Raw genomic sequence first — 25964 nt, 5'->3', positions numbered from 1 at the left:
AGTGAACAGAATGAAGCATCTGTCTCAGTGTCTCCACTCTACACAGTAAATACAGTCAAAGTGTTTCAATATTATCACGTTTGATTATGCTGGACCCACTTACCTTAACATTATAGCAGCGAATGGTGTGATCACTGGAACCAGTATAAAGGGCAGCATTCTTCCCAGAGGTCTGAGTAACCAGGAGGCAGTTCACTTTGGAGGTATGGCCCTCAAAGACACCAATATACTTCCGACTCTAAAGTCAAGCACAGTTCAGATCATTACTTGTGGATATAAATGGATTAGATAATGTATTTCCTCAAAAAAAAAAAAAAAAAGATGCTAAAACATACAGTTCATTGTTGTAGCCTCAGAGTCTAGAATAGTACCTGGTATCAAAAGGTGTTCAGTAAATACCTGTTCACTGAATGCCCAGCAAACAGTCACATGTACTGAGGTACCTGTAACTATATATTAACTGAGCCATAAGTTCGTTTGGGTTTTTCCATAAGATGTTACAGAAAAACCTGAACAAACTTTTTGGCCAACCCAATACTTAGGGCAATTTGCTATAATAAGACAGATGAGAATTTTAGTTAATATCTAGGGCAAGGCTCTCCAACATGTGGACCAAAAAGCTAGCAAATCCAAACTATAGCTAATTACCCAGATAAGTTCCTGCATTTGATCAGTATGCAGAGCATGCGCCACAATGTTCAAAGACATGTCAGGTGCCATCACAGGTCTAGTGTTCCAGGTGTGGTTTCATAATGGAACATCCTGTTGTCTCTGTGCACATACTGTTATATATTTAGAATGTACATATATACCTATACTTACCTTTCAGTTCAGAGTTAGAGCCAATTCCCCAAATCTTACACTCACACATCCTGGTACCATTGCTTCCTTCCTTCAGTCATCCCTGTTGCCCTCACATTATTAGGCTAAAGAAACCTATATACCTGTTGCCTACAGCAAACACATTTTCTCAGTCCATCATCTATCTAATCTTTTGATTTTCAAGGACTTCATCAATTTCAAATACTTTCACCATATTTGTTCAAACATAGTGTTCCTAAAGTTTCTTGGCTATTGTTGTGGATAAACAGAATTAGTTTGATGCATACCAGACTCAAAACTCAAAAGTCCATTCTATGAAAATTGAGAGTAATGAGCATCAGATTATCCTAAGTGTGGGGTAGTGGAAGACCGTTGCTCTTCTTAATAACCGGGATAATTAATCAACTCTCAGGGAAAATGCCTCCTCTTATATTGACTACTTCCCCAGTACTCACTCTATCCCTTCTCTATTATGTAGCAGCTATGTGACAGACCTCAGCATCAACTCCAGGGCTGGGACCTGACTGTCGCGAGCCTATTGTTATAATCCCATTTCCTTTTGCCAAGTGATTGTTCAGAGAGGAAAGCACAGGACCCTTTTTCGGTGGTGGGAGGGAAAAGAAACCCCTGTGGCTACTGACATCTATCTGTGAGCAGGAGGAGAACTTGCTTTAGGAAGAGGTGATATCAGAGAAGGCAGAATGGAGATAAAGAAAGAAATTAAGTCTCCAGTGACCCCACTGAGCCACTGGATCAACTGTATCTAAAGTTAGTCTAAAGCCCACTCCATCTCTGGACAGCAAATAAACTCCTAGTCTAAGAGACAGCTAGTTGGAGTTTCTAAAACCTGCAACCAAGCAAAAATATTCAAACTGATGTATCAACTTACCACGAGATTATAAACTCGGACAGTTTTATCTGCTGAACAGGTATACAGTAAATTCCCAAATATTTGAATTGCATTCACTGCAGCTTGGTGCCCCTCAAAGCTCCCTTCTGTGGGCTCATCATCATCTCCTGGCTCTGAAGATATTTCTAGAAAACAAGAATATGTTTCAGAGATGTGTCTTCTTGTGTCTCAAAAGATACTAAAAAATTTAAAACATTACGAAAAAGTGGTCTCTGGATTCTCCTTAAAGCCTAGTTCCCCCAGCAAAACACCATATTTTCATTAGTGATCTTCATTATGAAGATTTCATAATAAGAAAAGGCAGGGAAGACCTTTCACATAGGAACAAGATACTTATATAGTGAGCTTTGAGTGATACCCATAAGGCACCAAGTATCTTTCCACATCCAGTTTCCTCTGCTGCCAGTTATTTTGTTGAGTAAGGAATTAAGTAGTTCCTTCTCAAAGCAAAACACCCCAGAGCCAACAAAACCTTAATACAATTGCCCCCTGGTATCCAAAGGGGACTGGTTTCAGGACTCCCCCACCGCCCCCACACCAAAATCCACAGATGCTCAAGCCCCTTATATAAAACGGCATAGTATTTGCATATAACCTATACACATCCTCCTGTTTACAGCTGACCCTTGAACAACATGGTTTGAATTGTTGAGGTCCACTTACACACGAGTTTTTTTTTTTTTTTCAATAAATGCATATTACACGATCTGCAGTTAGTTGAAGCCATAGATATGGAACCGAAGATACAGAAGGCCAACTTTACTAATTAGTTGAACACGTAAGACAGCCAGGTAAGAGAGACGGGAGTAAGAAACTGAAATGCCAGGATTTAAGGATTTAGGGATACCATAACTGCTGGTCAAAGCAATCCTCTTGGTAACAAGCCCAGTCCCCGCCCCCTATTGTATAAGCATATTTAAGTAGATTTAAACCCTGGCTCTAATATTTACAAGACTTTTTTTCTGTGATTAATTTAAATAAAACTGAACAACCAAATACCTGAAGAGTTCTTTGATCCTTTTATGGAGGAGATCACAGTCTGAGTTTCTGCCACACTACAAAATAATAGCAAAAGTCTTCTTAGCATCTGTGTGAACAGGCCAGGCAGTAAAACTTAACATTTTCATGACTCAAAAGATTGTTCTAAACAATGGACAAAATAGCAATGATATAAGAGATCGGTTTTTCCACCTGAAATTTCTATATGAAAGGAAATAAAAGTACAGTAAATATTTACAACACAAATGAGAAAGCAGAAAATCTCCATTGCTAAGGTTTGATTCTTCCATACCCATTATCCCTACTGATTTTCTATAAATGTGACTCTTTAAAAAAATTCTGATTCAGAACAAAAAGTTCTATTTTTTAAGAATAGAATGGTGAAAGCTGTTCTGATTGGACCAACACGGTGTCCTTACCTTACAGGGATGCCATCTTTATAACGGGTGCCAATCTCACTGGTAGAGCTAACTTCATCACAACCAGAGCGAGAAGTTTCTAATGAGTTTAGCTCTGTGGAGTTCCGAATATCCTTTTTAGATGGGCTGTCTGGTTTCTCTTCTCCAGATTCACAAGAATCAATGGCTACCACTTCTAACTGAGGATTAGGAATTTCTAGGACTTCCAGAGACGAGTCACTATCTGGTTCATCTCTGACACTCTCTTGTTCTGGACCAGTTCTGCTATCTTCCCAGGTGGAGGTTGTCACTTTCCCCCCTTTAGTGGACTTTCCAGTTTTTACTTTCCTTACAGGTTTAGCAGTAAATATATCCTGTTCAGTGTCACTGTTCTCAGGAACATGGGCAGCCCGCAGAGTTTTCTTCTTCCTAAGCTTCTTCTTTTTCTTGTTCCCCCTAGCTTCAGCTGATGTCAGAGTGGACTCTGCCTGTTGTTCTGGATGGTCAGCTGGAGAGTGGGGCTCTTTCTCTAAAGGGGTTTCTGAAGCAAAGGACAATCTTGGAAAAGAACTGGTACAGGCTTCAGACCCGCTGTTGCCTCTGTTTGGCTCTTCACCTTCTTTATTTATGCTAGGAAGACCAGATGATTGGGAAGAGGGATTGTTCCCTCTGTTTCTGGTATTTCCTTGCTCCACAGAAAACTTCAGTTCTTGGCTAGGCTCATGGACTCTCTCTGTTAGCTCTGATAAGGACAATGCTGCAGTGATAACTGGATAAACTGGACTACTGTCACTGATCTCTCCTGAATTGAGAAGGAAAAAAAAAATTATTCCATCGTTTTTGTGTCTGGTATTTGTAGTCATAAACTACAGTTATCACTGATTGAACTTCTACCAAATAATGACATTTCGATATGTTAACAACTTTAACAGTCATGGTTTAGTTATCTCACCCCTCAGCTTCCCATAACCTACACATATTTCTATTACAGTATTTATATACTTTGCCTTGCATTAATCTCACAAATTACATGCATGTCTTATACCCTACAAAAGCTCCTTTTATGGGCAGGGATTGTTTCTATTGATCTTTTTTCTTTCTTGTTTGAAATGTCCACATATTTAACAATGTGTTTTATTCTTAGCAGACACTTAAATATCTATTTAGCTAAAGTGCTTTCACCTTTATTTCTTAGAAGTTTTCATTATGCATTTTACCTGTATATCATCCAATTTAGCTACATACTAGCAGTTAAAAAGTCAGCTGACTTAAAATGTCTATTTTCCTTGACTTAGTTATTTCATGTCTAGAAATTTAAACTGATGAAATAATCACAGACATACTCAAAGACATATACAATGCAGCGTTATACAGAATACAAAAAAAGGAAAAAATGTAAATATTCAAAGATTATATAAATTATTGTATATTCAGATTATGCAACTTCTGAAATATTATACAACTAGTAAAATAGTGTTTTAGGTGAATTATTTTTATGACACAGGAAAATGATCATAATAATTAAGTGGGAAAAAAATCAAGTTATAACAGACGATGACTTGTCCTTTGTATAAAGTCTCGTGTAAACACATAAACATTTATAATTTTAAAAGACTGAAATATATAACAAAATAACAAATCCACATTTTTATAGTTTCCCAATTTTTTACAGTGAACATGAATTAGTTTTGCAATCAGAAAAGGAAATAAAATACAAGCTATTTTTGAAAAAAATACTACTAGTTTTTAAAAAATACTAAATAGTATCCATATAAAAATAACATAATTCAATATGAAAGATAATATACATTTGATGTAGATATCAATGATTAGTGTGGCAACAGATAGCAAAATGTAGGATAATTCTTCAGACTTTTTGTTTTTGCTCAAAAAAAAATCACACAATATCAGTTTGCTTCTTTCATTTTAATATTTATTTATTTATTATTTATTTATTTATTTATTTAGGCTGTGTCAGGTCTTAGTTGCAGCAGGTGGGATCTTTAGTTGCAGCTCACAGGCTTCTTAGTTGCAGCATGCAGGCTTCTTAGTTGCGGCATGCGGACTTCTTAGTTGCGGCATGCAGACTTCTTAGTTGCGGCATGCATGGAGGATCTAGTTCCCCAACCAGGAATCAAACCCGGGTCCCTTACATTGGGAGCATGGAGTCTTACCCACTGGACCACCAGGGAAGTCCCTGTTTGCTTCTTACTTAATTTTCAATGTAGCACCACTGTGGTTATGCAAACTTCAGATGAGATTTTAAATAGCTTGGAAATTATTCTCAAATGGTAACTAGGTAAGAATTATTTTATGAAGAGAGTAAAAACCCTGGCTATTTCTCAAAACCGCCCAAGTTTCTATTAGATGATTCCAAACCCCAGAGCCCTCTGCCTTTCATCATGGCCACCTGCTCCTCAGGTCTATATTAACCCTAGTTTGTACTTGAAATGATAAAGATAGTTAAGTAATGAGAAATTCAGAGGATATATCTTATCTAGAAAATTGACTAAACAACTTCAATGCCATTTATCTCACAAAAACCAAATAATTCTGCACCAATCCTAATAAATGAAACCTGTTAAGTGCTAATCCAAAGTCACTTCAGTAATCCTACATTAGAGAAAATTAGAAAAAGGTTACCAATATTTAAATAATCTTCCTAAATAAGAAAACTTCAAGAAAAACTGTAATAATTTCAGTTTTAATGGGCAAGTATGATGTTACATCACTGATATAAAATTGCCGTAGACCCACTACAGGGTTGCCCTTAACCCAGAGAAAAGTTTACATACTATTAGCTTGCAGTAATTCCTTGGACACATTGCAAGCAGAGCCTTGTGACACAGCATTCACATTCTCATCTTGTTCAGGAGACATGGGTTCTTGTTTAATCTGAACTGATGAGTCCGGAGCAGGAACGCTGCCATGAGCTTGGAAAGTAGATGTGATTCCTTGGAGAGGGGCTCCAGTGGATGATGGAGACACATGGGAAGATGAAGGCTCCAGGAAAACCGGGAAAAAAGGAGTAGGCAGCAGTGTGGCATCAGCAGATGTTTGAGATCTAATGTTCCTTTGTTCTCGTGTAAGGTTACAGGGAACCTGGTCTGGACGCTCAGAAGGTTCATATGTTTCTAGAATGGGAAACATATACAAATGCAAAAATGTTATCTGAAAAGCCACTCATTTTTGAGCCAATTTGTATTTTTAAAGATTACAAGAGAATATTTAAAACCCTCATAATTCTTTAAAACAGATTATTATATAAGCTATAATATACTATATATATATTATATAATATATATATAACCACCAAGGATACAGACAGAACAGGCATTAATATTCCAATTTTTCAGATTTTAAGTGACTTATCCAAAGTCACGTCGGTACTAACAGAAGAGTCAAAATTTGAACCCTAGTCTTAGGATTCCTAACCCAGGACTCTTTCTGTAACATTATCTCCACTGCTAAGCACTTTGGGGATGTACAGTCTCACAGGCCTTTCTATAGAAGGATGAAACCAAGGAGACACGAGAAAAATCATATTAACTTTTTCAAAGCTACTTTAATTCCCCTCCACAGAGAACCAAAAAATAACAAGTTACAGAGGGTCTAATCCATCAGATTCTCTGAATACCTTGTAATCCCTGTAGAATCTGTATTCTATGGGTCCTCAGGGCACTCATCTCCATAGTTATCTAAAAATAAAGTATTTTGTTAAGCATTTTTAAATCCAACTTCAAGATGATCCATTTTCACTAGACATTCCATGTGCTACTACCTGCTGCTTGAGCATAAGTAGCCTCTGAACTTCAACATAAGCTGTCTGAAGAGCTGCACGGGCTTGCAGAAGGTTGTTATCCATGCACTGCAATGATTTGCTTAGTTCTTCCTCCCTTAACGAAATATGCAGCAGCTGGTCAACCTGAGAACGTTCTGTCAAAAGAAACCATAAAGTTCAGTTTAATACTGGAGACTTCTCTTTAATAATACAGTTCCTCAGAAGATGGAACTGCATCAATTGTCTAGGACAGGCCTTTATTTTCTCCCCACTAGGTCACTGGAAGGAGACTCATCAAATTTTGCAAATCATGTAGTCAAACCTGATGTTGTCAGAAACCAAGCCTCATGGTTTCAAGCGTACCACCACATGCATGGTACCAATTTACCAAATCACCATCTTCCACCATGACCCTTCCAAGCAACATCTCTGCCCCAGGCAAATCAACTCTTGTAGGTTTCATCTCCCATGTTCCTTTATCTACTACCCTCTTCACCCAAGGTTTTGGCTTAGATTGGGCCCCAAACCTGAACTGCTTGCACTCTCTTCCCGATTCATATTTTTCTAGTCTGTTAATTTAAAGTAGTTCTCTTTATTACAAAAGGCATCCTGAAGAAAATATAGCTTTGAAACAGTACACTTAAGTTACTTTAAATAAAATGTTCTACTATGTGCATGTATTTGTCATCTTTATGTTTGCCTATTTCCCATTCAATACTCCAAGACCTCTCCCCTAAACTCCAGACCCACATATCCAACTACCAACTTGATACCTCTACCTAGGTGTCTCTAAAGTCCTTTAACTCAAGGGATCCAAAAGGGAGCTCACCATCTTCCTCTACCCTCAACCTGCAACTCTCATGGAGTTTTCTAGCTCTACAAATAATGCCATCATCCACCCAATTGCCACACCCAGAAAATGAGGTCACCCTTGACTCCCACCTTATCTATCACATCCAGTCACCGAAAGTTCATCTAATCACTTCCTGCACTAGCCCTTATACACTAACGGTGTTAGAGTCAGTGGAAGGCAAGAGTCATAGAAGCATATCAGTCAGGGAGCCACACTAATAACTTCTCTACCTAACTCACATGAGAAAAGCAACCAAGATGCCTCAAAAATGGAAAGTGAGAGAAATGGCTATAAATGACCAAGAGGGATAAAATTTTTACTAAATGTCCTTATTCCTCTTCACCCCACTGAAAAGGCCCAGTGACACTTTCTAGCTATACACTGAATTCAATTTGTCCGAGATATATATTAACTTTAGTTTTCAGGTCTAGGTGGCATCATGTATTTCTTCTACAGCTGCAACTGGATATAGTAGGAAATCAAGCTTTTTCTATGCCCTTAAGCAAGATGACAAAAATAACAAATATAAATAAATAAATAAATGGGCATTCCATGTTTGATAAGCTACACTCTGTATCAACTTGTAAAAAGGCTGAATTGCTGTAAGAACAATTTCTTTCTGCCAGAATATTCTATACTATACCTTTCTTTCCTTTAATTTTCCTTCTTTTATTTTTTCTCTCAAGACTTGGGAGTTCAGGAGAAGATCCATCCTAAGGAGATAAAGAAAATTGAATAATATTAAATATGTAAAGGCCATTATCCAGGAGGGGAAAAAAAGAACCAGTTCTAAGATAGTCATACATTATTCTTCATTATTGCTACCATCTCTAACAGGGCAGTAGGAGTCTCATGAACATGGTATGAACTCATATTAGTTGAATGAATGTATCTGATTAAAAAAAAATACAATCCAAGATCAAGTACCTCCCTAGCATCCTAGAGGGACGCTAATCCCACAGGGCTTAGGCAAAGCATATCACCTTGGTAAAAGCTAATAATACATGAATCAGATTTCATAGTTTCTACTTTAGAATTCAGCAAGAAAATCTTTACAACAAAAAACTCAACAGCCTGAGACAAGCCCCAAGATATTAGCTTTGTCATAAGACAATCTCTCATCCAATAACATCCATACAGCATCTAGCTCAAAGGAGCAGAGTTGGAATGACTACTTTGTTATATTGTCCCAATATTAAAGGAAACAGCCCATTTTCTCACAGTGCCAGATTCCAGACTATATTACCACCAGCAACTCTTTCTTTTCAGAAAGGGTTAGGCAATATTAACATCACAGGTGCCAAAAGAGAACTATCAGTGAAGTAATGGATTCTAAAAAGACCAAGCTGGGTAACTTAAGTACAAAAGATAGAGTAACAGAGACTAAGACTATGCTCATATAGATGTACTCTCATAGTATAAAACTACCTTAGTGTTAAGCCTAGTAGTCCTGGGTCCGACAAGCATACATGCCCTACAAATGCAACACTAGAGTACCTTTCTTCAGCAGCAGTACAGAATGCATCATGAAAACAGATAAAGTTACAGCTGAAGATGTGGCTCATTCCTTGGTCAGGTGATACAAAGAATCATTGGCTTAGATACTAGTTTTAGAGATGACTTCATATTTTCCTAGTACTATACATTCATATTCAATTACATCTAACTTACTAGAGTTACTCAGTTAAAGAAACCCATAGGATAAGAATATGAAAGTAAGAGTAAGCTTCAGAAATCTTTTATTCCAGAGTAGGGAGAACCACAACACCAGATACCCAAGAAAAATTAAACAGTTAAGTCTTTCTAATTAAGGCCAAGTCGCCACATGAAATGTTCTACAAAAAGCACAGGAATCATACTCACTCCAGTGGCTCTTCGTTTCTTTCTAATATTCTGGACATCATTTTGTTCAGCACCAGAAGTACAGCTACTGTCTGTGGCTGCATCTGTCAAACTGGAGATTGCAAGGGCTAAGGCTGCATTTGATGATAAAGAGTTTCCTTCTCCATTACTCTCCTGGGCATTGTGATTCTCTGAAAGTGGTGTAGAGCTCTCCTGGCTGTGCAGGTCTGTTGCCAAATGCATCAAAGGTATCGTATGGTCAGATGATAATTGAGCACTATGTCGCCTTCGAGTAGCAACATTTTCAGCTCTTTCACCTGTTCTTAGGGAGGCAGCTAGAGGTGTCACTTCCTGCTTTAGGCCCATGGTTGTTTTTTGACTCTGTGCAGACCTCAATGAGCTATTAGGTGAAAAAATCTGCTGGGGCTCATTTTCTTTGCCTGTACCTTCCTCACTGAAGAAGCTAAACACAGAAGGAGCCCTGTCCATGATCACACTGCTCTCTGAAAGGCTTCGCTTCCTTGCCAACCCAGGGGATGAAGAAATGGAAACGCCTTCCCACTGGAATCCTTCTAGACTGGACAGATCAGGCTCCCCATCCAAATCCAAGACCTCTTGTTCATTTTGAACTAGAGGCACCATTTCGATGCCGAACCTCGAGAAAGAAAGAAAAAGAAAAATAATTAATCAGACATGGTTGGGAGAGGGGGCACCACTTAATATGCCAGACTCTGTTAAGCACTGAGGTTACAAATATAAATAGATGGTTTCTGCCCTCAAGGAGCATTAAGAGTTCTAAACATAAAGTAAGTTAACTCTACTGTAAGTATTATAATGTAACAAGTACCAAATTAGATATTTGTATACAGCTATATACAAAAGGAGGGAATAAAAACTGAGGGTTTTATTTAATATGGAGCTCTAAATCAACAATAATAAATACGTAATTTTTAACAGCAAACAAATAAAAAATAAACAAAAATGTTTATTAAGCATTTACAAGCAGCAGACACCATGCTAAGAACTTTAAAATCTCAATGATACAAGTTACAGGAAGAGAAAAGGGGGCACAATAAGTATGTTATTTCGACAAGGATAGAAATTTAAGCCTAGAGGGCTATGTAATTATAAAGCAGGATGATTTTCAAACTTTGCTACTTTCAAAAGTAGCAAACCTATGTTGAATGCTGCTTTACCATTCAGAAAAGTTTACTGCCTCAACATAAGATGAATAGCCAAACTATTACACAAGTACTTAGGAGAAAGTATTTTGTGATCACAAATACAATGCCTAGAGCAAATACAGAAGGATAACCATCCACACTTTCTTACTTAGAACAGTAATGTAATGAACAGAAAGGTAATGAGACAGAAAGGTAATGAGAACAGTTATACCTAAAAGTTGTACCACTCATTAAGATCTATAGATAGATACAGAGCTATAGATTGACTTTTTTTATGCTGTCACTTTATGGTCCCTATCACCAAAGTGCTAGATTTCTAAGTTTTTTCCTTGTCCCTACTTCATTTCTCAGAAGTAGGTGTGCTTCTTTTTAACCTGAATTCCCTGCTAGGAAACACTTTATTCCATTTGTTATAGAGTAGCAGTCACTCTTGGATATTTAAACCAGACATGTACAACGTATATTTTTTGCAAACATTTAATTAAATTTAACAAGGAGAATTCTCTTGACCAGAGTCAAAGGGTAAGTTTAAAAGAAAAAAAGGGAAATGGATACTGAAAAGAGGCACACACCTGGGTAAGCCTTTGCCTAGCTCTTGCTTTTTCTTGGTTACTTGCTGAATGACCTGTTCCCAGTTGACATTTCTCCGAGATGCATTTAGAATCTGCCGAAGGGTTGGCTTGAGCCCAGACTCCTTCTCTGTCTCACTCTTTCGATGACCACTGATATTGCGGATGCGGCGAGCACTGTTGAGGTTTGGCTCAGGAAGGTGTGCTCCAGTTTTGCTCTTCAAGCTAATGTGACGGGTTAGATCTCTCTGGAGTGAGGCAGGAAAGCCAAGCTTACTTAGTTCAGGCAGGAGAGGGCCTGAGGGCTGACCTATATCGTTTTTTTGAAGCTCAGCATCCAAGCTAGTACTCTCAAAGCCTTCTGTTTCATAAGATACATGAGATTTAACAGGGTCATCAACCTGTGCATCTTCTAGAGCGGTTTTCAAATCTAGCAGTAAGTCAGAGTGTGGGCTGGCTACAGATGTCATTTGTAACTCAGATTCTTTCTGGTGAACTGTTGAGTTACATGGGGAAGTGGATGGTTTTCTAGATGTTTTCAGGTTTTGGTCATCCCCCCTTTTCTCATCAGCAGCATGAGTACTGCAGGATAAAACTTCTGTAGTTGCAGAACCCAGGGTTCCAATTTTTGTTCCATTCTTTTCTGCATCAGATATCTCTCCATCACTTTCATCTTCTAATGCGTCTACTTGAAACTCAATCTTCAAAGATCCTTTTTCAGACTCTTCTACATTCCTACTTGCTTTTGCATAATTCCTGGTCCTTTTAGAAGCGCTAAGAAGTGGATTTTGCAATGACTCATTACACTCTAGCACATCTTTGGCTTTTTGTAATGTATCACTTAAATTTTCATCAGGTTCCCTTTGAGTTCCAAATGTACTTTTATGCCCTTTTAAAACACGAGGACCTGAATTTCGCAATTTGGGTACGTAAGAACCCTGATTATCTTCCACAGTGGGTTTGTTCAAGGGGTTTGAGTGTTCTCCAGGAAAAAAAGAATTCGTTTTGGTGTTTTTTGAGGGATTCTTTGAATCTTGCTTTTGAGGAGCTGATTTAGTGACTGGAATTGGAAGGAGTGGGGATTTTAGCAATGGCATCTTATTTAAGGTATGCTCTTGTTCAGGTTTTTCTATAACGGGGCACTCTCTCACTACCTCATAGGAAGCAGTGCAGTCAGAAGTGGCTTTATGATTAAGAGATCTAGTATGTGTTTCTTTTTGTGATTTCAGTGCTGGAGAATTATTTCTTTCATCAATTTGGGGCTCTTGTATTCCTGTGGTTATCAAGCTAAAATCAAAGAGAGGCTTATCTATCGTTTCCAACTTGTTACCAGTGACTTCTTTCACTCCCGATTGTAAATCCAGAGTCTTCTGGGAAGGGTAAGGAGTCCAGCGACGGAGCTTTTCCCTTGCTACACTGCCATTCTTCCCACCAATTTTGGAAGCTAAGGTATCTGTTTGTTTAGTGGTTTGGCTTTCCAGGTGCTCAAAATTGAAGTCAAGTAAGCCTTCTGAAGAAAACTTATCACTTGTAAATCCTTCAGAAGGACCTCTGTATGTGGCGACTGCACCAACTTTGTCATTTTCTTGCCGCTGCCACTTATATCTCTCTTGATTGTATTTGTTTGACTTAGATTTCTTGTTCCATAGCATAGTCATGTCTTCCATTTGACAGTTAGAATTTCTGTTTCTGCTTGGTTGAAATTTGTCTCCGGGGCCACTGTAATTCCAACTATTTGTGCTACGTACACTGGATTTCCAGTTTCCGTTACTGCTGTTCATATGCCGACTGGAAAAGCCACCTGTTCCTTCAGAATGCCAACTGGAATTCCTTCCTGTACCATTATGATTCCAATCTACCATTCCACTATTTGAATGCCAACCACCTCCAGAATTACTATGGTTGTGAAACCAAGTTGAGGAGCCTCCTGTAACACCCTTATGCCAGCCAGAACATCCCCTTGATCCACCACTACTCCTCGAAGAATGTGGGAAGCTGTTTTTCCTCGTATTATTATAGCCATCTTTCTCCCATTTCCGGTCCCGCTGAGGAGGTCCACGATGATGCCATGCTGGCTGACTGTAGCTCTCTCTGTCTTGGTAAGGAATTCGGTCTTCTCGTCTCCGTTGGGATCGCCTGTCATCGGAGTTTATTTCTTGGCTGCTATTGGAAGGTTCATCTTGCCTGGAAGAAAAAGTCTTTCATTAGTGATTTAAAAGAGTTCTGCTGGTCCCTCTACAGGCATAACCCACCAAACTTCCCCTCTGCCTTCCTCCTCTGTTACCTAGAATATGTAACAGAGACTACTTTTATTTCAAATAGTAGGTGCTTTCATATCTTTAAATGATATAAACTTGTATTTCACAATTTGTTGATTAGAAACTAATATCTTGTGTCTCCAATCACCCCCAAAATATTAAAAACTTGACACATTTATACTATCTTCCCTCTCCTGCTCCTGTTTTTCTCGGCATATTCTGGGATTTTGTCCCTATCATCCAATTATTATTTTTATATTATACAACTTTTTGAAAATAAGAACAAGTATATTTTGTAGCTATGGTTAGTTATCATAGTTAATACAATTTAAATTCACCTGCTCTTAATACCATGATTTCTTCAATAGTTGGTTCTTTCTGAAAACCCATATTCTTAACCTATTTTAAATGGTAAGATTTTACTTTGCATAATCACTTTCATTAATGAACACTTTATTAAGTACACATTCAGTGACTGTTAGTGGTAAAAGAAAACTTTTATGTATAGTTCCTCTTCCTGAAGGGCTTATAATCTATCTAAGGAAATAAGCAGGGTCACAAACAGGAGTAAAATAGCACATAACAAGCAGGACCCACAGTAAGTGCTATAAGGAGCTTCATGAGCTAGAGGTTTTTATAAAGAAGCTACAGCTGTTTCAACTATTCATGTTAGACAAGGAGCTCACAGAAACGTGAATAAATTTAAGCAAACATCACAGGAATAGGCGTAAAATCATTTTTCTCTAAAAAGCGCCTATAGTATGCCTAGCTCAGTGCTTAGCATGTGGTATGTGCTCAAAAAATTGAATAATACTACTTAAAATGTATTGAGTACCTACTTATCATAAGGCATTTAGTGCTAATCACTTTACATAGATTATCTCATTTAATTTTCACAACTCTGCAGCAAGTAGCATTATTCCTACTTTTTAGATAAGGAAACTGAGGATTAGAGAGGTTAAGTAACTTGCCTAGAGCAAGATAGCTAGTTAGTGTTACAGTAGAGATCTGAACCTTGGTGTCTGACTCTAGAGCTCTTTTTTTTTTTTAATTGAAGTGTAGTTGATTTACAATGTTGTGTTAATTTCTACTATACAGCAAAGTGATTCAGTTATATATATATATGTATATATACACAAATATATATATACATTCTCTTTCATATTCTTTTCCATTATGGTTTATCACAGGATACTGAATATAGTTCCCTGTGCTATACAGTAGGACCTTGCTGGTTTATCCATTCTACATATAATAGTTTGCATCTGCTAATCCCAAACTCCCAATCCATCCCTCCCCCACTCCCCCCTCCCCGTTAGCAACCACAAGTCTGTTTAGAGCCCACATTCTTAACCACTAGACCTTGACAGAATAAAAATCTCGAAGTTTCTGCAGTTGGGTTCCCTCCTTAAATTTTAAACTCAGTATTGACTTTAATTGGCTTTAAAAGCTTCGAATGTCTATAAGATTTTGGACACAAATTGGAATTTCCTCCTTTTTCACATGATGGAATTAAAAGTTAATTTACCTAAAAGTTCAAACATCCACTTACATTATGAATTACAACTATTCCTAAACAGGAGACCCTAAGTCCCCAAGTGACAAGTGTTACTACAGATACTTGGAAGATTTTTGTACCACCATTAACCAAATTGTTTTTTTGTTTCTAGGCAGTATGAAACTTATGACATCCAAGGAGATCACTGACTTGGCTCCACTAATTATGATCCAGAAATGAGGAGAATTGGGCAATAAGTCAGTCACAAAGTAAAATTCCTAGATCATCATGAATTGGCTAGGTCAGGGGGACAATAGCATGCAGCTAAACCCACAGCCCAGAAAGAACAATCTAAACTAAAAAACTCATGAAGGAAAAAAGAAAAAAACCTCATGAAGAAATAAGTAGATGACTTTATAAATAGGTCACCAAAGAGGCATATAAAAATAATCAAAGAATAGTATCTACAACATGAATGTCTAATTTATTGAGAAGCTCTTTTACCCTCTGACTTAATGTTTAATCATTTACACAGATAAGCTAATAGTGGCACAAGAGTGTAACAACAAAAATAGAAGTTAGTCTCCTAGAGGCTCCAACACCCTAAAACAAGAGTAAACTACAGCTATACTGAAAGTAGTGACAATGTCATTTGAAGGATAAGCAACTAAACAATTTAAGAACCATGTTGCTACAGACATTTTAAAACTAAGAAAGTCTCCTTTAAGGACTTGTTCAAAAAACTTTTAGCATATAGAATAAAAACTACTTCTTTTTTATATTCAAACCTCTAACTGAAAACGAAATACAGACCAGGGATAACTAGTATTCAAGAAGGATCTTTAAAATTTTTATAATTTGAAACGTTTTTTACCATGTTCTAGGACTTAAAAAATTACCCCACCTCATAACTGGTTCTATATCTCTTTTACTCATATCTGAAATTTTCTGCTTCATTAATTAAACTCGTCAGACCACATATCAGTAACGTTAAAATACAAAAGGCTAATACCTGAATTATAGATGTAGGTATGAAATTATGTAGTACAAGCTATAAAACTTCTATTGCTGAAATGATCCTGACACTGTCCAATTGAATATAAATTTATTCAATAAATATTTACTGAAGAAATTAATAATAAAGGGATAAATCAAATTTGGTAGAAGCACCATGTTAATTCACATTAGGCAAAACAATTTTTTCCTAAGGGATGAAATAAGAAATGCTATATAACATATTCAAATGAAGCTTATTCACTAATACCTTTCCACTAGAAAATCTGGATACCAAATAAGAATTTATTGGTATCCAAAAAAATTTGGAACTAATAAAAACAGTTCTAAACATAGTTATCAACATGGTAAAATTCAGATACATAGCAGCTATAGCTAGCTTTTAGGTAGGGTCAATACTGAGTTTTTGGTTTTTTTTTTTAAGGAGTTAATACAGTAGTTCAAGAAAGCATTCCATTGCCTTTTATAAATAAGACAGCAACTTCAAGGTAAACTTTAAAATTAAGATAAATAAGTCTGTGGCACAACTTTGTAAATCAACTATATTTCAATAAAAAAATAAAATTTAATTTTAAAAAAAGGTAAGTCTAAATGCTATAGGCTGAAAAGAATGTAAATGGAAAATGTATTCTCTACTACATTCTGTTTCAGATAGGCTTTTTAAAATATCAAAATTATTACTTACCGACTTTGTTCTTTCCTTTGCTTTATTAACTGAACGAGTTCCTTGTCAAAATAATCTTCCTCTTCTTCTTCCTTTCCATCATCTTCTCTTTCCTGGGCATCAACATTATCTTTGTGCAATTGGCCAGAAATGTGCTTTGCATACGCAGAAAGACCCACTTCTGTGACCCCGCACACTCGGCACTCATGACTACTGTCCCTAGGGAAAGAGGGAGATGAGGGACATTCAATTCTCCCCACCGGCATGGCACACTCACAAGATCTGTTACAGTTTCCTCTGAAAGACACTGCACACTTTGGCACAGTGAAAAATTAGTTCTAATCAATTTCAGTGCTCCTTTCATCACTTTTAATAAGTTTGTTCATAAGTTACTTTTGAAATGAATTAAAGATTCTTTTCCAGCAATCAAGAGGCAATACACTTTAGAATAATATAGTTTAGGAGGAGAAATCTTCTTGAATTGCTGTACTTAAAACCTTGCCAGAGGAAACGTGGTGAAAGGGGAGGCAGGGCGGGGGGCTCAGAGCAAACAGAAGTTGCTCCAGAGCACACCCATGGTGCCAGCTGCACTCAGAAAGCCTGGCGACAGCTCTTACATTTAATCTCTGGCTCAAAAACTTTCTCCCAGTGAAAATTAAGGGGTGGAGAAAAGGGTAGGCAGTGTAGCCAATCATAACCTGGTAACTAAATCGGAACAGCTGGAGCTCTGCCTGGAATGTGAAGATTCCGGACCCCAGGGCAAATGATAGTAGTAGTCTCAGCAAACTTTTCTGGTCGGATGATACATGTGATCTACATTCTGCTTCAGAAGGGCTTATTTTAAAGGGAATGGAAAGCATTTCAGTTGTAGGAAGTTAACAGCTGTGCTAGGCAAATGGTTTTTCTCAGGTTTCAGAAAAGAACACCATTTAGAGAGAAGTATAACCAGGTTCTCGGTTAAGAAAGATAATTGGGCAGGCTTTTTCTTCTTTTACTTTACACACTTCATGGTATATCTCATACTTGGCCAGCTTAAGAAGCCAAAGTCTTGAATCAATGTCCAGAGCTGTAGTAGATGAATAATTTAACTGCTTTTTTAGCTTCCTGAGTCCCTTGATTGGCTCAGCGATCTATGCAGTCATTGATGAGAAACACCTGAACACCATGGGCACATGTGTAATAAATGGACAGTAATATCCACTCAATAATCCAAATTCGCTTAACTCTATCATTTGTCTTGGGTTAATACTAGTGATATTTTTGCACTTCCTATGCCATTCTATAAAAACACACATACAAAGACATGCTGTCTTTGATAAGACAGACAGACACAGAAATACATACACAACACTGCTTCATCTTCCCCTCACATATATCCAACAAGACATGGGCAGAATTCACATCAGTTAGCCAGAAGAGACCCTCAAAATTAAGCACCTCATTTACTAGAAGATGGTTTCTGTTACAGATCATCTGAATATTCATTAAAAACAGAAAACTTCGGTTTCCCTGGTGATGCAGTGGTTGAGAATCTGCCTGCCAATGCAGGGGACACGGGTTCAAGCCCTGGTCTGGGAAGATCCCACGTGCTGCGGAGCAACTAGGCCGGAGAGCCACAGTTACTGAGCCTGCGCGTCTGGAGCCTGTGCTCCGCAACAAGAGAGGCCACGATAGTGAGAGGCCCGCGCACCGCGATGAAGAGTGGCCCCCACTTGCCGCAACTAGAGAAAGCCCTCGCACAGAAACGAAGACCCAACACAGCCAAAAATAAATAAATAAATAAAATTAAAAATAAATAAATAAATAAATAAAATAAATAAATAAAATTTAAAAAAATAATAAAAGGAACAAGAGTTCATTTAAAAAAAAACAAAAACAAAAACTTACTGAGCAACTACTAAATTCCAGGGAACAAGCTAAGTATATGGTTAATGGTGACAAATTATAAACAAACAATGCCCAGTAAGTAAACAAAACAGTTTTTTACTTTGTGCGAATCATGAAAGGCACCTCAGAAAAACGGAGAAAATTCATAAGTTTCCATCTTTTTTTTGACTTTGTACCTCAAATGCTCTGGATGCAATATAGTCTTTGACATTAAGATTCATTTTAATGAGTTCTGACCAGATTCCCTGAATTACCCTGAATATCAATAGTTTAATTCCTTCTAATCCTCCAGGAACTTAAATACATTATTTTCACTGAGAGTTTTCAACTGTATTTTACTACAATTATATAGTTAAAGAAAAATAATCCTCAACTTTCTCCAGTTTACCTGGGATATCCACACTCTTCTCTCAAGCAATTAAAATTAAGGTAGTTCATTCAAAGTGAACGTTAACTTGTAACTGAAAGCAAGCCTTTTCTCACAGCAACACAGAGTGAAGTTTAAAATGTATATATAAATAGAAATCTATCCCCAATGGGCAGCATCAGAAGAATCTGAGGACTGTAACAAACTTGGCATACATAATTTACACTATAATAACAACTCAAATCAACTGAATTTTCTGGTTAGAAAATCTTTTGGGCTTTAAACTCTCTACAACTGTGGAAAATGTTTTTAGTCTACTTTTCTACCTAAAAGTTTATAGAACGCTAAACTGTATATTGCAGTACCAGGAACATCATTCTAAAAGGTATTCTTGAATAAAATCCCTGATTTTATCCTTACTTCCAAAATGCAGAGAATTTTTTTCTTTTTCTTTTTTGGCTGCGCCGCTTGGCATGCGGGATCTTAGTTCCCTGACCAGGGACGGAACCTGTGGCCCCTGCAGTGGAAGCACGGAGTCCTAACCACTGGACCACCAGGGAATTCCCACGGAGAATTTTTCATAGGTCCAAACCATCAAAATCCCTCTTTAAAAGACATAATTGGAAAACCACACTGACTTTTTAAAATATTAAGGAATGTAGTATAAAGTAGACAGTAACTAACTCTGTTAAAAATAAATATCCATAATCATAAACCCACATATTTTGCAATTTCCAAAGCACAAGTATATGTTGGACACGTATCAAACACTCAAACACAGATTTTTAAAACATTTTTGCTTTCATTGCAAGAAAGAGTATTAACCATAATTCCGAAGTTACTTGACAGAAAAATACCTCGAGATCCTACCCAGAACGGTCTAGCAATAAGTGCAACATAAAAGTTAACACTAAAAACACAGATTTATCAAAACACAGAAATCCTTAACATTTTTCTTATAAATGAAATCTAGTTTGTTTGTTTGGTTTTTTTTAAAGATAAGCTTTACAAGAAACTTCAAAAAGAGAAAAGAGAGAATCTACATTTATACTGGGAAAGAGCAGGACAGGTCAACCACATCTTGTGAAAATTCAAATGTGTCTGTGTCTGGAGTCAAGCATATTACAATATGCATTCAGGCTCCCAAATAGGGTGTTTGGGAAACCACATGTTCTTTAAAGCTAATAGCAAATTAAATAATATTTGAATGATGCTATTTTCCAATTTTTTATCAATAACCAGTTAAAATACTACTTTGTATAAATATATAAAGTAATTGTTGGGAAAAAAGTACCGGTTTACTTCCTGACTAATAAAGGCAATAATTTTCCTCAGAGCGTTTTAACAGAGGGCCCAAATTAGCTTCATCCTGTTACCACACAATTTCCTCTCATGTGTGAAAGGCAAAGCCTTCAGATATTCTATCCATAAGCTCCTCTTTATTAAGCTTGCTCTAACTATACCACAACAGCTGGCTGATAAATTAAGGTTTGTGCCCTTTTAATGGCATCTATCTGTAGAAACTACTTACAGGCCATACATCTGAACAAGTACGTTAGGAAGAAATAGGGAAATGCTCCAGATGTCTACAATCATGAACTAAATAAGTTACTCACTTCTCAATCAAGCTTGCATTCAAAACTTAAAAAAATGCTTACATTTCTTAACCAGATCACAACCAAAAATTATAGTGATACTTAATATCAGAAAGCCAGTAATAAAACATGGAATCCAGAGGAAATAATCACAAACTGAGGATAGGAAGAAAAAAGATAATGACTGATAACTATATGTCCCTTTGGTACAAACTAGTGATGACTGTTTGTCATGGCAATAAATGTTTCAAGTCAGTAAATGATTTTTAAGATTGTGTTGTTTTTTATAGTTTTGCCAGCTGTTTTTCCTTGCTACCTGCTTGCCTTCTCCCTTATAATCTGTACTGGCCAGGAAACCATACCAAACCTGACAGCACTATATCTAAAACATGAATAAATTAAGTACCAAAGTGCTCTCCTCTAAATAAAATAAGTTTGGGTGTTAACAGTGACATTAATATTGTCAGTTCAGAGGCTTCCGATACTTATTCCTTAACTATCTGATTATGCTCCAAATAACTAAAAACTGTAGACAAAATCTCCATGGCACAATTAAGTTGATGAGTGGGAGGAAAGGAGAAACAAATTACAGAACAATACATATATGGCATGTGGTTCAGTTATGGTAGTAAGACAAAACAAAATGTCTGTATATATAAATATAAATCTATGTACACACACAGAAAAGAGGTTTGGATAGGATATACACTAAACTGTTGACTTTCCTCTAAGAGGGGAGTAGGAAGCAGGGGAGGGAGTGAAAGGACCTCTACGTTTTTACTTTTTATGATTCTGTATTGACTATGAACATGAATCTTAAGTTATCAAAATTTGTTTTTTTAATGTTTTAATTAGCTAATGAGTGATCTTTGAATAAAATAAGGCATTAGTCTTAGAAAAAAATGAGCTTCTCTCCTAATGACTAGATTTACTAACCTCATTTGTTTTGTTTGATTTTATAATAGAGTACAGGTCACTAAGAAGCCCAGAAAAAGGTGAAATCCAGAAAGAAGTATGTTGGAAATGGGATCAAATAATTAAGGTAATCCACATATAGGGAATCAAAGGTTGGCTGTATTTCATAGGTTCCAATGATAATGAGTTAAAGATCATATATACTCAAGGTATTATAAGGGCTCTCCACATTAAATCCGAGTGAACGCCTCTTTTATACTGCTGCTAAGACCTAACCTTCACACAGTAAAGGACTGAGACCATGGAAAATTCCACTAATATGCTAAACAGATGCTGAAAGTTTAATAACATATTAATTTGCCCACACAACCTAAAACTATATTACTTAAAACACAAATAATTACAAATGACTTAGGTTGGCATCTTGATCAAAGCTTGCACAGTAAGTCCCCTACATACGAACGAGTTCCGTTCCGAGAGAGTCCAATTTGTTCGTAAGTCCAACAAAGTTAGCCTAGATACCCAACTAATACAATCAGCTATATAGTACTGTACTGTAATAGGTTTATAATACTTTTCACAGATAATAATACATAAAAAACACAAAAATAAAGAAAACATTTTTAACCTTACAGTATAGTACCTTGAAAAGTACAGTAGTACAGTACACCAGCTGGCATACAGGGGCTGGCATCGAGTGAACAGGCAAGAAGAGTTACTCAGCGGAGGAGGGAGAGGAGGTGGGAGATGGTAGAGCTGAAGGATCGTCAGCAACAGGAGATGGAGGGCAAGCTGCAACTTGCGTTCGCTCAGATTTAATGTGGAGAGCCCTTATAATACCTTGAATATATATGATCTTTAACTCATTATCATTGGAAACTATGAAATACAGTCAACCTTTGATTCCCTATATGTGGATTACCTTATTTGATCGTCACACCTGACGTTGACGGCACAGGTGCTGGTTCCTTGCTGGATTCAATTCTATCTACCCTATTGAAAAAACGATCCAGTGATGTCTGACTAGTAGCTTTTTTCTTGTCATAGATAACACGGTAACACTGGATTGCATTTTGAACGGCCGCTGCAGCCTTCGTGTACCATTCTATGTTAAGGTCCTGTGCCTTAAAAACTAACAGTGCCTCCTCAAATAAAGAAAATCCCCTTGCCATTTCCTGCGTCATGAATCTCTTCGGTTCTTCAGTTACTTCTTCCTCTTGTCTCTCTTCATCCTTTCTCTGGGCCTCCACTTCCACCAGGTCTTCACTAGTAAGCTCTTCGTGTTGCACAGCGAAGAGTTCAATGAAGTTGTCCTCTTGCAGATCAAGCTCCAGCTTCTTGCTGAGTGTCACTAAGTTGCTGAAGACCTCTTTGAACTCCTCATCCACCTTCTCAAATCTACAAAAATCGTGAACAAACTGCAGGCAAAGGTTCTTCCAAACCCCATTCATGGTGACAGCCGTAACCTCATGCCAAGCAAAGTCAGTGTTTTTTATGGCCTTGTAGATGTTATAGTCCTTCCAAAATTGTCACAAGGTTGCTCCTGATTCGTCACTCACCTTTACCGCCTGACGAAAAGTGTGACATAAATAATATTTCTTGAAAGTTGCTACAACTCCCTGGTCCACAGGTTGGATAAGCGACATATATTCAGTGGCAGATGCACTACTTTGACTTTGGGATGAAAGTTGTCCATGAATGGGGGTGGCCTGGAGCATTGTCAAGCAGCAAAAGAATGTTGAATGGGACGTCCTTCTCCAAGCAGTATGTCTCTACCTCTGGGATAAAGTGGCGGAAAAACCAGTCCTGGAAAATGGCCTGTGTAATCCAGGCTTCGCTATGTTTTTAAGGGCTCCTGGGTTCTCTGAATGATAAACTAAGAGAGGCTTCAGCTTCATATCACCAGAAGCATTGCCACCAAACAACAGAGTTAGCCTATGCTTTGCTGCTTTATAGCCTGGCATCAACTTTTCCTCCTTACTGACGCAACTTTGGTCTGGCATCTTCTTCCAGTACAGTCCTGTCTCAACCAAATTAAAAACCTACTTGGGTAAATACGTGCCTTCATCAATAATTTCTCGAAGCATTTCAGGAAATTCCCGGGCAGCTACTGTATCTGCACTCGCTGCCTCACCACTTACTTTTACATTGTGAAGGTTGGCTCTAGCCTTGAACCGATGAAACCAGCCATGGTTAGCATTAAAAGACACGCCCTCTGATTCTTTGCCGCGTTTCTTCTTCAAGTCTTCATAAAGGCTTTTAGCTTTCTCTTGAATCAACATTAAGCTGAGCGGGACTCAACGCTGATGCTGATCCTACATCCGCACATTGAGAAGCTTCTCCATCTCCTCCATCACTTTTCCACGCTTCTTCAGTATTATTGTCGACATCACTGGCCCAGCAGATTTTGCTGTTCCATGATCTTGTCCTTCTTCTTTAGAATCGTGCTGATGGTTGAACAATTCATGTTATAAGAACAAGCGACATCTACCATCTTTTCGACTTGCTCCACTCTCTCAATTATTTTCACTTTGTTTCCGTCTTTATTGCTTGGCGCTTCTTAGCAGTACCAGCTACCTCACTGCTGCTTTTAAGCTTGCTTCTGGACATCCTGGACTTAAAATAAAAATACTGTACTACTGTACTCTCTATAGTACTTTACAGTAACGCACACAAGAGCACAACCACTTGCAGAGGATGCACGCACGTGACAATGTATGCTAGACACATGAACTAACTTAAGTAATTGGACATGGGAACACACATTCCCATCTGTGAAAGTTCACAACTTGAAGGTTCATATGTAGGGGACTTACTGTAACCATTATTCATGGACTAAGGTATAATTCATATTTCTGTTTCTCTGTTCCATACTGTATCCAAACTTCAAATTCACACATGTCCAAAACATCAAAAGAGGAAACATAGTTGGAAAAAAAGACACGGGATATACATACATGCTACATTTAATGTCTTAAAGGTACTTATTTGTTAGATTTTCTTTCCTTAAACATCTCAAGCTTCAATTCACAAAATAGCATTCTTAGATACTCAACATTTATACATCTATTTTATTTACACTAATGAGATTCAGTGCTATTTAGGAGACTTTGGACTTTTCAGACTATTCCAGCAACAGTAAAGGTTTATGGCCTGCAATAATTTGAACACTGCTGAGGCAATAATATGAAATGTTCTAGTGGCAAGGCTGCTGCGTAGGAATAAGAAAGCTTACTAATGAGAGAACTAGCTCATCCCCACCCACCTTTGCTGTAATCTATTTGCTAGAGCTGCTGTGAATTCTACACATTTGAGATGCACAAAGATTTATCCCTTTTGAAGGCAAAAAAAAATCTATTGTACTTATTATTAATTCCAAAAGATAGTTCTATGCCGTAAGACAACATTCATTTATGAAGGATTACTATAAAATAAGCTGACAAGCACCATCAACCCTCAGATCCCCCCACAACCAGAAGTTTACGGAAGACAGCCGTCCCATACCTGCCCTTCAGGTTCTCAAGTTCCCTGTGATGCAACATGCTCCGCATGTGTTCGTCCATCTCCTTCAAAATTAAAGAAAGCAGGTTAAACTAAGGGGGATTGCTTTGGGGAAAAAAATTCCTCTGTCCTGTTCAATCAACAATTGGGGCTCAAGCTCCTTGTATCAAAGTAGTGTTTGCAGTTACCATTCTCAATTCAATATTGGAATCAGTTCCTTATTAAGTAACTCTTTAGCTTGTTTTTTGACATATTTCATTTCTAAATAAAGCAATAGTTTAAGACCTATTTAAGTGGCTTTTCAAAAAGTTTTGAAAGTATATTGTATTTAGGAGGCAAAAGACTAAATAATAAACAAATATGTTAAATTCTATCCCAATATAAAGAATTTACTTAAGTTTATTAAAAAAAAAAACTGCCTGAAATCACATAACTTCTCAACTACTTGGCTACTTTTCACCATACTCTCTTTCCCCACTCAACTGAGAGTTTCTCAAGAGTTAGTTACAACTCTTACCCATGTCTTGGCCAGGGCCTGGCATACAGTTACTAATATTTATTGAATGAACAGATGGATACATCAATTCTAGACAGAAGTTACAGATATAACAGAATTTTCCTATAGTAGGTCAAAAAATGCCTTGAACACGGCAGTTCAATCACGGCTTCACCTTCACTGCCCACTCCCTTCCCCACACCAATTGATTTGTTTGGTTCCAATGAAAAGTTTGAAAATATACTAGATTCTCCCCTCCCTCCCTCCCACCCTTGGTGGGAAGGAAATAAAATCTGTGGAAAGAGCTTCCACTTATAAGTGCGAGCGTGACACACACGCACACACACCTCAAAAAACTCAAAGTTGCAAATCTCTGTCTCTCTGTCACACAAAGTATATATAGCCAGTATG

The 25964-nt window shown here is 37.4% G+C and overlaps 1 protein-coding gene across 3 annotated transcripts in view; it reads right to left on the bottom strand.

Moving 5' to 3' along the window:
• Positions 1 to 25964, bottom strand: part of ZNF106 (zinc finger protein 106) — a 61224-nt gene that overhangs the window by 16458 nt on the left and 18802 nt on the right. The window contains exons 3-14 of one of the 3 annotated variants that reach the window (XM_036845121.1): positions 25061 to 25122; positions 16814 to 17011; positions 11362 to 13542; positions 9627 to 10260; positions 8407 to 8476; positions 6911 to 7065; positions 6767 to 6827; positions 5925 to 6263; positions 3151 to 3931; positions 2732 to 2787; positions 1712 to 1857; positions 104 to 238 (exon numbers count right to left, since the gene is read on the bottom strand). In XM_036845121.1, the coding sequence (XP_036701016.1) occupies positions 104 to 238; positions 1712 to 1857; positions 2732 to 2787; positions 3151 to 3931; positions 5925 to 6263; positions 6767 to 6827; positions 6911 to 7065; positions 8407 to 8476; positions 9627 to 10260; positions 11362 to 13542; positions 16814 to 17011; positions 25061 to 25122 (4818 nt within the window). Of the gene's footprint in view, positions 1 to 103; positions 239 to 1711; positions 1858 to 2731; positions 2788 to 3150; positions 3932 to 5924; positions 6264 to 6766; positions 6828 to 6910; positions 7066 to 8406; positions 8477 to 9626; positions 10261 to 11361; positions 13543 to 16813; positions 17392 to 25060; positions 25123 to 25964 lie in introns of those variants that run through there. The other 2 variants (XM_036845122.1, XM_036845123.1) reach the window with 2 other exon arrangements.

The sequence above is a fragment of the Balaenoptera musculus genome, chromosome 2, assembly GCF_009873245.2.
Source record: "Balaenoptera musculus isolate JJ_BM4_2016_0621 chromosome 2, mBalMus1.pri.v3, whole genome shotgun sequence".
Taxonomy (NCBI): domain Eukaryota; kingdom Metazoa; phylum Chordata; class Mammalia; order Artiodactyla; family Balaenopteridae; genus Balaenoptera; species Balaenoptera musculus.
This window is presented reverse-complemented; position numbering and strand designations above follow the sequence as displayed.